Source organism: Camelus bactrianus, chromosome 4 (genome assembly GCF_048773025.1).
Source record: "Camelus bactrianus isolate YW-2024 breed Bactrian camel chromosome 4, ASM4877302v1, whole genome shotgun sequence".
Classification (NCBI taxonomy): domain Eukaryota; kingdom Metazoa; phylum Chordata; class Mammalia; order Artiodactyla; family Camelidae; genus Camelus; species Camelus bactrianus.
Window position 1 is genome coordinate 59,404,154 of NC_133542.1, and position 17,215 is coordinate 59,421,368.

Sequence of the window (17,215 nt, forward strand, 5' to 3'; positions counted from 1 at the left end):
AGCAGAGGGAGTAGCAAGAGTGAGAGCGGCTGGTGCAGGGTGTACTCTGCAGGGCAGGGGCACCGGTTTTGAGGATCAGTCTCCAGCCTTCTGCTTCCCTGCCCCTCACTTGGCTTGGCTACCGACAAGAAGCCAGTTTTCGCCCAGGACTGTTGGGTGGTAAGCTGCCACCCTTTCCAATGAATTCAAACAATATGTGTTTATAAAGACCTTCTAGACCACTGGCCCTTGACTGGGGCAGGCACGGTGAACAGATTTCTACAGACTCCCCTGCCCAGACCCCACCTTGGACTTACTGGGTCTGGATCCCCAGGAGTAGCCTCTGGGGCACAGGACTTAGGCTCTTTAGGGGGTCCTGTGGTTTCGCTCAGGCCCCCTTAGACCTGGTTCCCAGAGGCACAACTCCAGGGAGTTAGTTCACTACTCATCTGGGAAGCTCATTCCATCCTTGGCTTTGAAATTATGCCTTTCACAGAACATGCCAAGTCCTTCATCTGTGTGGGCCCCTCAGATATTGAAGTCAACCATCAGGTTCTGCTCCTGTCTTAATACCCATGTTGTTTCTTGATAAATAGCTATTAAACCAATCTCTGAAGGGGCCTGAGTTGGGGATGTGCTAAGAGAAAAGAGAACAGGAAAAAAAAAAAAGTAACTCTAGTGTTAGGATAGAGAAAGATGTGGTAGAACAGAAGTACTTTAGCGTAGATTTATACCGTTTTTTTTTTCCTGATTCCAAAAGTACTGCTTATTCCCTGTAAAAATTTGAAAACACTAAAAACCCAAAAGAAAAAACAAAAACCCTTCTAATCCCACCTACAAGATACAACCATTATTAATATTTTGGTGGATGTCTCTCTCATTAAACTACAGATTTGCAAACTTCCTTTTCTCTCACGATAGCAAGGTTATTTTTTGCATTAAATTAATATTCGTATCTACTATCATTATTGAAAGCTGCCAAATATCAGTCAGTCCCTGATTGTTGGACACTAGGACTCAATAATGGACATTTTTCAGGAACTTTTAATTACTCTTAGCTGAGAAGGACCCAACTGAACTCAGCCAGTTGGCACAGTGTGACATCGCTGTGAGGCCTGACCCTGACTCATGCCTGTTTGCCCAGCTAGTAGCCAGGTCTGATTGGTCTTGGTGCCTTTTGTGTGGCAGATTAGTTTGACCTTCATCTGAAACTGTCCAAGTACTTCTCGGGTCCTGCCTGGACCTAAGACAAAGCTTCTTAAGTTTGAGGTCCCATAACTTTTCTCTTGGATTGAGCATCACCAGCTGCTGTGGAAACTAAAACTCCCTGTGGGGACCAGCTCTTCAGACCAACCAGTACAGGACATTTCAAACCTGTGAGGTAGCGCTGAACTTCTGTGGTTGGTGGAGGGAGTGCTGCCCCATGGCTTTCCCATGGGGCTCTACTGTTAACTCGTTCTGTGACCTTGGGAAGGGGATCAACTCAGCCTCAATGTTTTCCTCTCTGAAATGGAGAGAATAACTCTGCTCCAACCTAACTCACAAAGTTGGAAAGATCAAATAGATGATGGAGGTAAAAGTGCTTTGTAAACCACAGTGCATCAGGCAAACCTATGTTACACTTGACCATCGACCTCCCGATATCACCCGCTGAAAAGGTGCTGACTTGGGCTTCTAATGTTCTCCCAGACAGAGTGGACTCATTGGTTGCATGAGCTTCGGGCTGAAGTCCCTCCTGACTCCGGACAAGGTGGGTCCCATGGTAGCTCCTGGTAGGTCAGTCCATCCAGGCCAGGGCTGGTCCAGGCAGGGGCCTTTGTCTGGAAGCCACTGGGTGGGGCTTATGTCTGTGAGATGGTACCCACTGAGACAGGTGCCCCGTGGCCTGATAACAGTATTTGTCACCTGTGTGACTAAGGATCCAGGTCCCCATCTTGGCTCGTTCTTGTCAGAGACCAGTTGTTAGTCAGCTCCAAGTCTTTCCAGGAGGCTCTGGGTCTGTTGTCTGCCTTTAAGGACACTAGTAGGTCCCTTGGAGCTCAGAGCACTCCCCACTCTGGAGGATGAGGGCCAGGTGCTTCTTGTAGTCTGTTCCAGGATTCCCTTGACGTTGTCTGCCAGGTCTCATGTTTCTCGGCCTAGCAGGTGCTCAGGGATGGAGTGAGTGTCCTCTTTAGAGCCTTCCTTCAGACTGGGTGAGGACTCTGGATTCTAGAGGCCCCTCCCTGTGGGCGACCAGTCCCCAGTCCGTCTCTGCTCGGACTGCACTCCACACGTTGGAGGCATTGAGCAGGGGCAGGACGTGCTCCTCTTGCACATCCTGGAGATGGCCTGGAGGCCTGCTGCATGCAGCTGCCAGGTGACCCTGCCACTCAACTCTGTCCTGAAAGTGAAGTCTGGGGTAGGTGGCTGAGGCCCCTTTATCCTGCACGTGGGTCCCAAATATCTTGTCTTGACTGCAGCCTCTATTTCATTCCCTCTTGGGAGAAGATACTTCCCCTGAGGACTGCTTAAGAGCCTCAGGATGCCTACTTTCTGGCCTCACCCTTATGCCTCCCTCCCTGCTGTGCTGCCAACATTTATTGGGCTCCTACTGTGTACCAGGCACAGTGCTAGGCATGTCAGAGAGCCTATGTATGGTCTAGTGGGGGAGGCAGGCCTGTGTGTAGACTTGTTCTTCAGGGGTAAGAGGTGATGGGATTTCAGCAGAGGGGAGGACCAGCTCTGCCCAGAGCATCAGGGAAGGCTACCTGGAGGTGCAGGCATGGCAGCTCCCTTTGGAGCAGGGAGGCTGGAGTGTCTGCTCCTGAGCGAGGCTCTCTAGCTGCTGCTTTTGGATGGGGATCAGTGGCTGCCTGACCTGTGCCCTCTGCCCCCTCTGAGCATCTCACATCTTCTCTTGTGACAGGAGATCAATGGCTGGTACTACCTGCTTGGGGAGGACCTGGGCCGGACCAAGCACCTGAAGGTGGCCAGACGGAGACTGCGGCCCTTGAGAGGTGCATGCCCACCACCTTCAGTTCTGCCCAGACATGCTGTCCCCTGTGGCTCCTCACCCCACTCCCTACCTGTATAGTAGCGTCAGTGCCTGTGTTTTGTGACACGTATCACCCCAGGCTGCGGTCAGACCATGGGTCCAGGGACTTCTCATGAGCACCTGCTGAAATGCAGGCTTCAGGCAGCCTCATGCCCATGACGCCTTTATTAATCTGGTTGGACTTTCCTTGGAGAGGGTTATGACCTGACCCCAAGTGGTTCAGCCCCCCCCCAACACCTCTCGTGGAGGGCCAGGCTTTAGGAGCTTCCTGCATGGCCCCTCCCCAGGGTCTGTGGTCTGAGGATCCCCTCTAGGCTGCCTTGCTGACCTTGGGGTGCCCACCTCTGCAGACAGGCTGTGTAGGCCCGCCGTGTGGGTCCTGAGACTTCCCCCCTTCTTCTCTGACCTTCCCACGTGCAGACCTGGCTCCTGAGCCCCGACCTAACCTGAGCTTGGCATTCCCACATCCTGGAAGCCAGCAGTGTACCTGGGCAGCCACATAGGCCTGGTACCCTGGCCTCATCCTCTGGGTGGTCTGTGGAAGGGACACTTATATGCCAGCGGAAACTTTCTGACTCTGCTCTGTCATCTTCCAGACCCATTGTTGAGAATGCCAGGAGGCGAGGACACCGAGAACGGGGGGAGACTCAAGGTAGGTGGGAACAAGCCTGGCAAGACTGCTGGGCCCTGAGCACTGCTCTGGGGTCCAGAGCATTCTGTGCTGAGACTCAGATTTACTTGGTGCTTGGAAACTCAGCAAGTCATGCATTTTTAAGAGGTTATTTCTGGTGCTTTTCTCAGGTTACTCATGTTTGGAGCAGGGGTCGGGAGGCAACCAGGCCCTGGCACCTGGAAATGGAGGAGTCTGGGTTGTACTGACTTTGATCTCTTGAAGTCAGGTCCTCCCTTCCCTGCAGGCAACCTCAGACCCCCTGCTCCCCTGGTGCTGTGACCAAAATACCCTTTCAGGTTTCTCCCCCTTGATGTCAGAGAGCAACTGTGAGTCTGAAGCTGGGACTGAAGTGTTCTCACTTCCTGAGGGCTTTGACTCTAGAGAGAAACCTTCCCTTGGGGATTTTGGAGAATTCATCTAAATTCATTTCGTCTCCTTACAGAACAAGGCAGGTGATTTATGTTTTTTCTCTAACAACTAAGAGGGAGAAACAGCTCCCAGTGACTTAGTAGCCCCTCTGTCCTAGGTACTGCTGGTATCTAATGTGACCCTCCCTGCCTCCTCTGAGGTGGTTGTTACTTCCTCATCTCCCAGATGAGCACAGCATTTAAGGCTCAGAGACGTTAGGTCACTCTCCATAGCCACACAGCCAGCAAGTGGTAGAGGACAGGATCTGAAGTGAGGCACGGCTGCCTCCTGCAAGTGGCCTAGCTGGGAAGATAAGGTGGTGATGTTTTCCATGATAATGTATGACATTTAGGTGTATTATGATCTACAAGACATTTCCCCTTTCATTTACTCAAGTCATTCACTCATTCACTCATGAAGTCTTTATTGAAGCTCTCCTTGGCCAGGTCTTGTGCCAGGTGCTGGGTTAGAGTTGTCAACAAGTCAAAAGTCCCTGCCCTCGTGGAGCCTACGGTCTAGAGCTGTGTTGTCCAACATGGTAGCCACTAGCCACCTTTGGCTACTGAGAACTTGAAATGTGGCTAGCATGACTGAGGACCTGAATTTTAAATTTTATTTAATTTTAATTAATTTAAATTTAAATTATACATATGTCTAGTTGCTACCATACTGGGTAGTACAGTAATAGAGTAACTTGCCGGGTTTCTGTTTACTGTGGCTTCATTACAAGTTGGAAAGCTTTCTTCTACCTTTAGTGGGGCAGCTACAAAGGCCTTCCTCCCTCTCTCTCTACATGCCGAGCACAGAGAGGACGGTGACCGGGGAGCATCCCTGCGGTTTTGTGGGAATTACAGGGACATCAACGCTGCAGATTTCTAGGTGGCCTGGGAAAGTCCTGCTTTGTGCTGGCCTCTGCACACAGGCCCTGACCTCTGGGGACATTGTTCTAAAGTGTGTGTTTGATTTTCCTGGGCTTGCACACTCAGAGATGTCCGTAGGACTCAGCAAAGTGGGGGTGTTTGCAGAGGCTTGGTTAGGGTAGGGGGAGAGCCCTGAGAGATGACCTGTTCAACTCTTCCATTGTGTGCTTGGGGACATAGAGGCTCAGAAACGGGGGTGACCTGCCCACGGTCACAGGGACCAAAGCTGGGCTGGACCAAGGGACTCACACTCCCTGGCATCAAGGATATGAGTGGCTTGATAGTTCTTCCCAGAGGCTCTGAGGTCGGTGTAAGGGACCCTAGGCTCATCAGGCCCTGCTCTACAGGGCAGGGATCAACACTGGGAGAGGGTCTGGTCCCAGCTTCATTCTAACCTGCTTTGTGACCTTAACCACTCAAGACCCCCAGTTCTTCAGCAGTAAGAATGAGGAGGCTGGATCATCTGGTGACTGGAAATCCCTTCCCGACTTGACTTTATGGTCTGCTTGTCATCAGATCCTTAAAGCAGCCCACCTACATGGATGAGAAAACAGACTTTTAAGTAGCCTCTGAGTGGCAGACAAGCTCCCATGTTTTGTAATCCCTATCTTGAGATGGGATGTCTGTGGGTGCAACCCGCCTCCCCACACCAGGCGTCCTTGGATTCTTAGGCTGGGTTAGTTCCCTGAATTTGCTACTGTCGGGACCCTGGGATTTGCCGGGGGAGGTGGTGTTGTTGCAGAGTGGGCCGTATTTTCTGCCTGGGTTCTCTTCCAGCCAGGGGTGTTTGTGAGAACACTGGAATCACAAAGTGGCCCATGGCGGAGAATGCAGCCAGAACAAAGGCGCCCTCTCCCCGCCGGGGCCTGGGGAATACTAACTAGTTGACAGGAATTTTAATATAAAACTCTCCCTCTTCCTTGTCATTCGGAGGTTTCAGGAAGCCTTCGGGCTTATCGTGCAGAGGCACACAGCACAGACAGGGCTTGGGGAGGTGAGAGGTGATTTCCTGCCATTCTTCTGCGGGGCGGGCTTCCCAGGGCGGTCATGCCAGGCTGACGGGGCGCAGTGCGGGCTCCCACTGCTGGGGGGGAGAGCTGGGTTTTCAGGGGGCGGCTGCCCAGGCAGGACCCGCAGCCATGAACCGCTTCAATGGGCTCTGCAAGGTGTGTTCGGAGCGCCGCTACCGCCAGGTGGGTGCTTGGCCCCTTGGAGGGGTGTGGGATGTCGTTGGGGATCATGGGTGGGGGCTTACCAAGCAGGACTCCTCTCCCCACAAGGCTTTCTTCGCCTCCGCCTGTCCTTTACAGGTTCATTGTGATCTGGGGGCAGGATAGAGGCAGGAGCTGGACTTGAAATCTGACCTTTACCTGCTGCCCCTCTTTAGGGGCAGATGAGGCCAGCTCTGCGCCACCCTGACCACTGACTGGGTGATGTCCGTGGTGAGATTATCTAGTTGATTTTCTGTCAGTTTTATTTGGGAGGAACGTGGATTAAAAAGAGCATCCCAAGCCTGAGATTGAGCCGGTTGCTGAGCAGTGGGTTTGTGTTTTTCGCTAACTTTGTATTTTTGCTAATTTTCCCTACTTCTCATGGGATGGCAGTGCCTGTCCTGCGTTGTGTATGTGTGATGGTGTTTCAGTGTGTGTTGATGTGTGCTTGTATGCGAGATAGGATGTGTCTGTGTGTATGTACATACACACGCTTTTCCTCCCCGGTAGCCGTGATGCCTTGAGGCAGCTCTGGAGTCCTCTGGTTCCGGAGCCCAACCCCACTGGGAGGGTTTAGCCTCTCAGCCTCCAGTCTTAGGATGTGGGACAGAGTGGGAGTGATGATCCATTAGCCCCCAAGACTCTTCTGGAACTGTGATGGACATTTTTTCTTATAAAAAAGGCATGGTATCAGGGTGAAGGCAAGGGATGTCCAAATTTCAGGACTGTCCAAGCTGATGGGACTGTGGAATGGTTCTTATTTTAAAAGTATAGAAAAGTCCGTCTGTGTGTTTTAATGACCAGACTGGAATCTGAGTCCTGAACTCCTTTAGGCAGGCCAGCTTTGGTCTCAGGGAGATGCCCAGAGGGGTGACCTGTGTTGCACATGGGACAGTCCTCCCCAGCTCTCAGCCCTCCTGCCCTCCTAGAGCCTGCAGTGTAGCCCCTGTGATGCTGGCAACTGGGTGGGAGGGTGGTGAGGCAGAGAGGGCACTGGATGGGAGGCTCAGAAGTCCTTGGTCACTTGGGTCTACAGGCCTGAGAACCGGGGCACTCTGACAGTCAGAGTGGGGCCAGGCACGAGTGTGGTCTGGGGCTCTGGGACTCAAATTCAAGATGGATCCCATGCTAGGAAGCAGTGCAGGGTTGAGAGCTCCAGCTTTTTACCAGACCCAGGCTCACATCCAGTCCTGCCCTTCTTGAGCTGTGGCTCTTGAGCATGTCAGTTTACCTCCCTGAGCCTCAGTCTCCCTGTCAGTGGGATAGGGTGATAATGTGATGATGCTGAGAGAGTAAATGGGATAATGTGTATGAATTGCCTGGCGCAGGGCCTGGTATGGACATACAGGAAGCATTCAGTAAATGTGACATTTAGAGATTGGGATTGAAGTCTAGGCACAACAGAGGCTCAGAAACCAGGCAGGAGGGCAGAAATGAGGTGCTGGCTTGGTGAGATCTGGGAGCAGTGGTAGTTCCTTCCCTGGACAGAAATGAGCAAGAACCACCCCCAGGATGGACGGCCTCTGCCAGGAGTTGCCGAGGTTCCAGAGTTAGAGCAGGGCTGCTCCCCTCACCCCCTGACCCTGCAGCCCGAGGTCAGAGAGGAGGGCTGAGAACTTACTCACTTCAGGCCTCGGTTTCCTTCTCTGTAAAAGGGGCACACTAAAACTAGCCCTGCCTTCCCCTCAGGGCTGCAGTGATGATCAGGTTCTGTGGACATTGTCCCTTCAGTGTGGTTGGTGATCACGAAGGATAGAGCATGCTTCTGCTTCACGCGGTCCCACCCCCTCACACTGAGCAGGAGAGGGGCTTACTTCTCGGCACCATCTCCTCTTCCCCTCTTCTCAGCCCCCAGCTGGCCTGGACTGTTGTCTAGGCTGGTTCATCTTAGGCTAGTGCCCAGGAAGGCGGAGGGGTCTCCTGTCCACAGTCCCGCCTGGGGCTGGAGGCTGTTTTGCTGGAGCACACTCCTTCTCTCCAGATTCAGCTCTGGGGCCAGTCCCCAGACCATTAGCCCTGAGCCTGGGGATGCTGGGACCTGTTTTCCAGAGCTGTGCCCCAGGCAGGAGGGGCTGTGGCCCTTGGTGGGGTAGGACTGGGGAAATGCTAGGAAGATGCTGGCATTCCAACTTCTGCTGGGGGTGAGGGTGCGTCTCGAGTCCCCTGCAATCCCCGCTGGTCGCATGAAGTGGACCTAGCTCCTGCCATCATCCCCCGGCCTCAGCCTGGGCTTTCCGCGCTCACTCCAGAGTTTGTTTTTCTTTCTTTCTTTCCATTTTTTTTTTCTCTTCCTGTCTTAGCTATGTGTTTTCCCAGAATTCTTATGGGAACAGGGTATTTTCCTGCCCCCTCCACTCCCCTTGTCTGTCAGATTTCCTGTTTTACAAACTGCTTTGAATCCAGGCCCAGGGCTGGTGGGAAGCAGAGCCTCAGGGGCCTCCCCTGCAGCATCCAAGGGCCTTGGTCACCCTGGGCTCCCAAGTCCTCCTCTTCCCCACGCCTGGCCTTTGGGACAGCTGACAGGGGAATGCTAGGCGCCTAGCCTGGAAGACGCAACCCCTAAGGGGAGGAGACAGAAGTCTCATCATGAGGCCATAGCCCTTGACCTTCTCCAGGGTTGCTGAGTTGGCTTCTTCCTCTACCTGCCTGGGGCGCCCTTCCCCATGCCGCACCAGGGCCCATGCCACAACTGCTTCTGCTCAGGACTCAGACTCTTTTCTGACTTCAGCTCCCATATACCTGCTCTGAGCAGCCTGGAATCACTCTTTGGGTGAGAAGGGGCTGGGCCTTCTGCACCCCTCCCAAAGCCTAACTGTGGAGGTGGGGACAGAGTGGGTGTGCAGCAAGGCTGAACTGAACTGAGCCAGCAGACTGTGCTGCACCCTGACAGCTTCCTGCTGCTGGTGGGACGCTGCCAAACTGTCCTCACTAACGTAGCATTTGCTGAGTTCCTGCCATGCACCAAGCCTGTGATCTCAAGTCAGAGCACAAAGAACTCATCCCAGCACTGTCCTCATGTTTTGCTCTAATACTCATCATGTCCTGCTGTGTTTTGGAGAGATCTATGTACCCTCATCCCCTCTGGGAGCCAGAGACCAAGGCCTCATGCCTCGATACTTCAGCAGAGCCTGGTATACAGTAGGAGCTCAATAATTGCATGTTGCTTTGAAAAGAGATCCAGATGTCAGCAGGGCCCTTTCAGAGGACTTCTGAAAGTAGGGGTTGTGGACCTGCCATGCACATGGGCCTCAGCAGGCACAGTGAGGTCATTGGCTAGTTCAGGTTCAGCTAGGAGGCCTGTCTATGCCCTCACCTGCCCCCTCACCTGGGAGCCCTCACTGGATTCTTTGAGGCCCTCACAGTGGGCAGCCCTGAGATCCCCAGCATGTGTCCTCTGCCCCTTGGTCTGAGGTCGTGAGTCTGTATATCCCTACCTTCCCTCCCCTGTGCTCTGGGGGGACAGCCAACAGGTCAGCTTCGAATCTGGGCCCTCAGTACAGGTCCATCCCTGGGCCGATGCTCTGTGAGCCCCTGGGGGAACGGAGGAAGGGACTCAGCAGGTAGTGGGTCACAGGCGAGGTGGAGATGTACAGGTGCAGCAGGCCCTTTGGTAAAGGGCTAGGCCACATCTCTGTCAGGGCTGAGGAGGGCAAGATTCACCCTTCTAAGGCTCTGTGTGTCCTGGGCCCTCCCGCACCAGCCTGGCTTACCTCCTGAACTCCCAGCCTTCCTGCTTGGCCCACAACTCAGTGCTCAAGATGCCTGCAAGACAGGGACAACGAGGGGCTGGCCAGCCTCCTTCTTGGCTCCAGCAACCTTGGAGAGGAAGGTGGCTCTAGGGTGGGGCCTGTGGGCTTCCCGACCTTGGGGCTGAGGAGGCAGCCTTGTGGCTTCTGAGAGTAACCAGGCACGGTTGTGTCCTAGATCACCATCCCGAGGGGGAAGGATGGCTTTGGCTTCACCATCTGCTGCGACTCTCCAGTCCGAGTCCAGGCTGTGGATTCCGGTGAGTGCCTCGGGTCATGCCAGCCCTTGAGGGTTTGTAAACAAGACGTTGGAACTGAAGGGGGTGCCCTGAACTGGAGCAAAGTGTCCTGGTTTTTCAAAATGAAAAGAACAGTAATTTTAAAAGATCACAGATGAAACTGAGGTCTATGAAAATATGCCCACTCTGTTTTTTTTTTTGTTTGTTTGTTTTTATCAGAATGAAAATAGATTTTATATTTTGTTTCCCATCATTTCAAACAGGAACTTAACCTATATTTTCAGTAATGGCTACATGGGAAAATGAGAGTCACTTATGAACGCGATTTGGAGTCAGTATTTTGTCTTACTCCAGCCTGATTAGCACTTAGAAATAGTCATTTCTTCCTTATTTTTTGCAAAGACTTCCCCTAGTCACAGAGTGAGCATCCTAAGAGAAGCTGAGATGTGGTGAGCTGGGCACCCCAGTGCCTGTGCAGGGATGGGCACAAGGCTGGCTCTGTGCTGATGTTAAAGGAATGAAGTGTGTGAGCCTGGCAACAAGGAGTTCTCAAGGGATGGGAGGTCCTGCGGAAGGAGTTGGGCCTGGCAGGAAGGGTAGACAGCAGAACAGTTAGCCAGCCCTGGGTGCGCAGGCAGGGAGGAGATGAGGGCAAAGAGGGGCCTCCCTTCAAGGTCCCTGAGAGCATCCCGAGGTCGGCCCTTCATTCACAGATGAAGAAACAGAGAGGAGTGGTCCTTGTCTGAGTTCACTGTGGAAACAAAGGACCCCAGGACCTTTGAGCGGGTCATGGGCTTCAGGAGCCTTTGAGTGGCTTTTCTTTGTCCCTGCAGGGGGCCCGGCGGAGCTGGCGGGGCTGCAGCAGCTGGACACGGTGCTGCAGCTGAACGAGAGGCCTGTGGAGCACTGGAAATGCGTGGAGCTGGCGCACGAGATCCGGTGACAGGGGTGGCGGGTGGCCTGGGGCCTTGGGCTGATGCACACCTCCCCTCCCCAGCCCTGGACACACTCCTTGCCCGTCCCTCCTTCTCAGCTGTGAGCAATTCTCTGTGCTCCTTGGGGAATCAGTTTCTTGGCCTGAAAATGGAAGATTCAGGCTCAGAACAATTTTGGATCCCAGAACAAGCAGCAAGGAAGAAGCTCTCCAACAGACTTTGTGGTTCATGGCGTGAGTCCAGGGGGTCACTTTCTACTTTAGCTCATTATTTCTGCTACCTCAGAGCTAAGCCCATTGTTTTCCAAGGACTTGTAGACATCACAATTTTTCAGTTGCACAATTGAAAAACTATTCTTTAAAATGTTTTGATTTGCTAAATCTTAACCCTCTGTGTTAAAGCCCTCATGGTCCATTTTAGGTTTGCTTCTAGAAGGACTGGATGAAGGGTTATACATAGGTGGCTTGCTCCGCCTCCTTGGTTATACCTGATGGACATCACTAGTTGAATTTGGTCTTCTTGCCTGTTTACCTGGCCTTGGCCTCAGTGTCCTTCCCAGCCTCGGCCAGTCAACTAGAGTCAATAGGAGGGACCCCTTTGCTGTCTCGGCTTTAGATGGCCTCTGCATCCCTTTCTGCCCTGACACTGGGGGCTTCTCCCACACTTCCCTGCTCTTCCTCTCCTGGCTGACTTTGGTCTCCCCCAGACTCACCTTCTCTGTGTGACCTCCTCCAAATTCCAGGAGCTGTCCCAGCGAGATCATCCTGCTCGTGTGGCGCATGGTCCCCCAGGTCAAGCCGGGTCCAGATGGCGGGGTCCTGCGGCGGGCCTCCTGCAAGTCGACCCATGACCTCCAGTCACCCCCCAACAAGCGGGAGAAGAACTGCACCCATGGGGCCCAGGCACGGCCAGAGCAGCGCCACAGCTGTCACCTGGTGTGTGACAGCTCGGATGGGCTGCTGCTCGGTGGCTGGGAGCGCTATACTGAGGTGACCAAGCGTGGAGGCCAGCACACCCTGCCTGCTTTGTCCCGTGCCACTGCCTCCACCGACCCCAACTACATTATCCTGGCCCCACTGAACCCTGGGAGCCAGGTACGGACAGCTGGTTTTGGGGAAGGTGAAGGGCATGGGTCCCTGTGTGAGGCCAGGAAGACTCGAAGACTCACAGTTGTGTTGTGAGGAGCCTGCCAGGGGCTGGGAGTGGGGAGCAGGGAAGCGAGGATGTGTTAGCTCCAGCGTCTGTAGGGCTGTCCTGGGTAGAGAGAGCAGGTGGGCCTTTGTGGCCTCAGGGCACAGATCCAGGACCAGGGGATGTCACAGAGTGGAAGAGCACACCTCAAAAGAAGGAAGAGCTGCCAGTCTACACTTTTCCACAGCAGAATGGGCCGTGTGGTAGGCAGTGAGCCCCTGTCGTAGATGTGAAAGCAGACACTGCAGGGTGGCATGGGGGGGTGATGGAGTGTGTCCCCCAAAACACTGTCCCATGAGATACTTTGGGGAAGAAGTGTCCTGAGGTCAAATAAGTTTGAGAAATATCTTGTACTCTCTTCCTCTTCTGGGAGATTCCCAATGCATACTAGCCTCTTTGAGGCTCTGAGGGCATTTGCAGTGAAAATGGTAGTTTACTCATGTTTAACCCCAAAATCCCCTGATGGTGCGCCCTTTGTGGCAGAGTTGTTAGCATCCCAAGTGCTGGTGTTCCATGGAATGCATTTTGGAACAAGCTGCCATCAAGGAAGTTGGGAACTCAGCCAAGAGGTTAGACTTGACGACAGCTAAAATTTGTTCAACTCGAACATTCTGAAGGATTCTGATTCTGTGATCCTTCCAAGCCCCCCTCTCAGCTCCTTAATGGGACTGCTGTTTTTCCTGTGTGCCCTGGGGTGCCCCCCTCCTATCCCAGGCCAGGGCTGAGCAGCCCGCCTGGTCTTCCTGCCCCGTTCCTGGGGCTGAGGTGGTTCTCTGTTTTTCCCTTGCAGCTGCTGCGGCCTGTGTACCAGGAGGATGCCATCCCCGAAGGTGAGTCTGTCCTCTGCTGCTGTTCGCTCCGAACCCCAGAGAGATGCTGAGGTAGCTGGGAGCTTGGGCCCCGCCTCCTCCTCCTCCCAGCAGAGTCAAGACCTCCTGCATGTTGACACAGACTCTTTCTCCTCTTGGGACCTTTTTAAACCAGTGTCTTTCTTCCTTGGAGCCTGAGCTGAGAAGGAAGAGAGGGCATCTTTCCAGAGCAGTCTGAGAGCCGGTGTTCAGGACTCAGGCATTCAGTTGAGATTCACTCAATGTTGCCGAGTGCCCGATATATGTAATGTGCTATAGGCACCATGGTCAGGCCTGCTCAGAAGGGAGGCGTTAAATTTGGAACTGGGAGGTCTCAAAGTGGAGTTGTGTGAATTTGAATAACTCATGTCCCCTCACTGAGCCTTAGTTTCTACATCTATAAAATGGGGCTGATAATTCCCACTTTAGAGGGGTTTGGCGAGGATTAAAGGAGATAATGGTTTTGAGTAGCAGCCTGTTTACTGAGCGATGCTACATAGAAGATAGTTGTCTTTGAAGTGCATGGATGTCTCTGCTGTTTGAATGGATTCTTCTCCTTTGACCTTCAAATCCTGGCCTCATTTTTTAAGGGTCAGGGAGAGAAGCTGGACACAGGACCAGTTCCTTCTCTCAGGAAGCCTGAGGTATCAGTGTTGATGCTGGAGCTGGCTGGCATTCCTTTAGGCCCTCTCTGCACCTGCCGGAGTCCAGCTGCCTGGCGTCCTGCTGGTATGAGGGTCGAGACCAGCCTTGCCTGAGGATCCATGATGCTGACCTTGGAAGTGCTTGAGCCCCTCCTCTAGTGCCTTCAGAATGCCCTTGACCTCCTTCCTTGAGAGTGGCCTCTTCCCAGCCCCTTACAGACTTGCTTCCTTGCCATCCCCCTCTGTCAGTAGCGTGAATACGATACTTGCTTATAGCAGGTAACTTTTCTGGGGAAAAGGGCTTCCATCAGGCTCAGAGTTGTTGATGGAAGATGTCTTCATTCTCTCCAGGCTGGGGCATCTGGGTGTTTGGGCTTGGTATGTTGGAAATGAATCTATGTTCCTTCTGGAGAGGAATCTGATAGTGGTTTCACACTGAGTTTTTAAAAAGCTTCTAGTTGGCACATTAGGTTAGAGTGGAGATGTCACTGCTAAATGGTGACCCCATTAAGGGCAGGGCTTAGGCCGGCACATTTCTGGGTGTCTGATGCTGGACCCAGGGGTGACAGACAGCAGGTAGCCAACAGGGTTTTGCTTGAGTGACAGACTGAAGGGCAGTGACTTCTGAGGGTTGGCAGCCTGGTCATGGGAGATGGGAGTTGAAGAGGTATGTCGCCCGAGGCAGGCTGGTATAATTCCTTCTTGGCCGAGTGATGCCTCTTGGTGTCCCCCCAGTATGTTTCCACATTTTGATTCCCCTCTGAGAATATTGGACTTAGTGAACCAAGAAGGGCACAGTCATCCAGGCCGTGGGAGAGGGACAGTGAGGAAATGCTGATGCTGTTAAGATTGATGGTAACTGTTGAATGTATTATGTTAATCTGACTTCATTTATTCTTTATGATAATTATTTTAGTGTCCAAGGACATCTTTGCTCTTTACCAGAAATCAAGTGTTCATTGCTTCTGGTCCTGGGGTTCAGAGGACGAGGTGGAATTTAGGGCACAAATCTTCCCTCAAATGCTCTTGGGGCTCTACAGAGGCTAAGGCTGTCGCCAGGGTGCCGACTTCTGTCTCCTCTGGCTGGGCCACCTGCCCTCCTTTCAGGAGGGTGCGTTGAGCCAACCTGAGTTGAATGGGGTCTGGTGCCTTCCGGGAACTGGGGTGCCTGCCTGCCTGTCATTCTCTGGGGACAACACCCTGTGAAGGCGGCCAGCCTCAGATTCACCACTGCCGGGGCGGGATGGCTGCCAGGGCTCACCTTGGAGGCCGGAGCAAGGTGGAGTAATTACTGTGTTTGGTCAGTGAAGCAGGTGTTTAAAGGGTGACATGGGAGTTTGGACCAGAGGGTGTAACAGGTGGCAGGTGGGAAGTCAAGGAGTTTGCCTTCACAGAGCTCAGTAGCTGGGTTGCCTCTTGGATTATTTTTTCAAAAAGATGCTTCAAAAAATCAGTTTTGGGGAATCTAGCCCACTTGCCACACATTATCCAGCATGTGTGGAGATGGGGCACAAGGGCTTGCCATGTAGATTGGGTTGATCCTGCTTTGTACTGGCTACTGGCCAGATGACCTTGAGCAAGTCATCCAATCACTCTAGGCCTCAGTTGCCTTCTCTAAAATGGGGCTGCTTCCCACCAGAAGGCAGAGGTATGTGTCAAGTGGCTTATTTGTGACTCTCTAGGCTCTATGAAGACTCTGTGACAGCCCTGTGCAGCTGGGCTAGGGAAGGGAAGAAATGGCTTCCTTTAAAAGTCAGACTAGGGGGCACAGGGCCCAGATTACAGCATTAGCAAACAATACCCTTCTTTAAATTTGGTCTATTTTACCTCACTTTTCAGTCCTGTGTGGTTTTGCCTTCTCTGATCTAGTCTTGGTTGCATCAAATTAGACTGTCTAGTTCCAGACTGACCCTGTGACCCCATTCATGGTATGGTTTGTGGCCCAGCAGCCCTGTCCTAATGCCTGACAGGTGGGTGATTTATTGACTCGAGTTTATAATAATTCCTCATGCCCTTATACTCCAGTACTATCCACCAAACCCTTTCCCATCAGGTCTCTCGTGTGAGCCCCCACCAGCCCTGGGACAGGCAAGGCGGCAATCTGTATTATCTCTGCATTGCAGTGGAGAAGACCCTGGCTCAGAGAGGGAAGGAACCTGTTCAGGGTTGCACAGCCAGTCTCTGAGGAAGCCAGTGCTCAAGTGCAGGTGTCTTGTCCCACTCAAATCCAGTGCAGATGATCCTGAGAGCCAGGATGGGTTCTTTCAGCAAAGGGGCCAGGGCCTGGCAGCACAGACCCATCTGGGGCCAGATCAGGAGAGGAGCTTTGTAAATACTTCCATGCATCTGTCTCCCCGCCCCCGCCTCTGTCCTGGGTTCATGCACTTTCTACTCTTCTCTAAGCAACTCCCTGAAGAGACAGGAAGTGGTTTAGGTTATTATGGTTTGAGTGCTATCCCAAGAAACTGCTCTGATCGATGGTCACTTCTAGGGGTGTTGACTTGTTTTTCTCACCTGGCACAGTGAGAAGGAGCAGGGGTGGGCGGAGGAAGCAAGTGTGAAACCTTCTGAGCTGAGTTTTTCCTCTGACGCTGTGGACCTCGCGTTGGTGGGGAGCTTCCCCGAGATGTAGCTGGGTTCAGACCACCTATTCACCCCCGGCTGCGAGGACTAGGGGTGGCGGAAGGAGACCCAGGCCCCAGGACACGGGCTGGGTATGCAGGTCAGGGATGGCAGGTCAGTTGTTCCCCTGGCAGCAGGAACCTTTGCAGGGGGCCCAGCTGTGTGTGGAGCCTGAATGCCCTGGAGTTTGTCCCCTACCTGCTTGTGTCCAAGAATCCCTGACTTTTTTTAGCTACTCTGTGTTTGGCTCCTCTGCCCTTTGGATGAGACATGGTAAAAACCTGCCACCCCTTGTTCAGTGTGAGGGTGTGTGTCCTGCAGTGTCCCCTTATAAAGGGACTACCTGCAGCCCTCTGCTCTCTTCGCTGGGGGCGATTCTCTCTCTCTCCCCTCCCCCTTTTCTGATGAGAATAATTTGCGAGTTGGTGGCCAAGCTGGAGAGTACCTCCTGGCTGTGATGAAGCCTGGGATTCCTAGAGTCCCTAGAACACCTGATTAACTTGCTTTTCCAGGTGGGGGAATCACAACAAGAACCACAATCAGTTAGCAGCTCACTTTTATCGAGCACTTACCAGGTCCCCGGCATTGTTCTAGGGGCTTTACTTGGAGCATCTCATTTAATCCTCATAGCAACCAGTGAGAGCTTGGTACTGTTACTGCAGTTGAGAAAACCAAGACTCTGAGAGGGGAAGTGAGTCGCTGACGGCCACGAAGCTGGGCAGCGGAGCAGTGGGATGTGAGTGCGGCCCTCTGGCTCAGAGC

General features: G+C 53.0%; 1 protein-coding gene across 10 annotated transcripts in view; it reads left to right on the forward strand.

The window, feature by feature from the left end:
• RGS3 (regulator of G protein signaling 3) overlaps positions 1 to 17,215 on the forward strand; it is a 135,090-nt gene that overhangs the window by 39,706 nt on the left and 78,169 nt on the right. For 7 of the 10 annotated variants that reach the window (XR_006725582.2, XM_045518258.2, XM_010957213.3 and 4 more), the window contains 7 exons: positions 1,669 to 1,729; positions 2,888 to 2,978; positions 3,613 to 3,668; positions 10,153 to 10,234; positions 11,047 to 11,152; positions 11,891 to 12,242; positions 13,130 to 13,169. Coding sequence is in view for 9 of the 10 variants with exons in the window: in XM_045518258.2 (XP_045374214.1) it covers positions 1,669 to 1,729; positions 2,888 to 2,978; positions 3,613 to 3,668; positions 10,153 to 10,234; positions 11,047 to 11,152; positions 11,891 to 12,242; positions 13,130 to 13,169 (788 nt within the window). In the remaining variant the exon portion in view is untranslated. Of the gene's footprint in view, positions 1 to 1,668; positions 1,730 to 2,887; positions 2,979 to 3,612; positions 3,669 to 5,984; positions 6,211 to 10,152; positions 10,235 to 11,046; positions 11,153 to 11,238; positions 11,382 to 11,890; positions 12,243 to 13,129; positions 13,170 to 17,215 lie in introns of those variants that run through there. The other 3 variants (XM_045518265.2, XM_010957215.3, XM_045518260.2) reach the window with 3 other exon arrangements.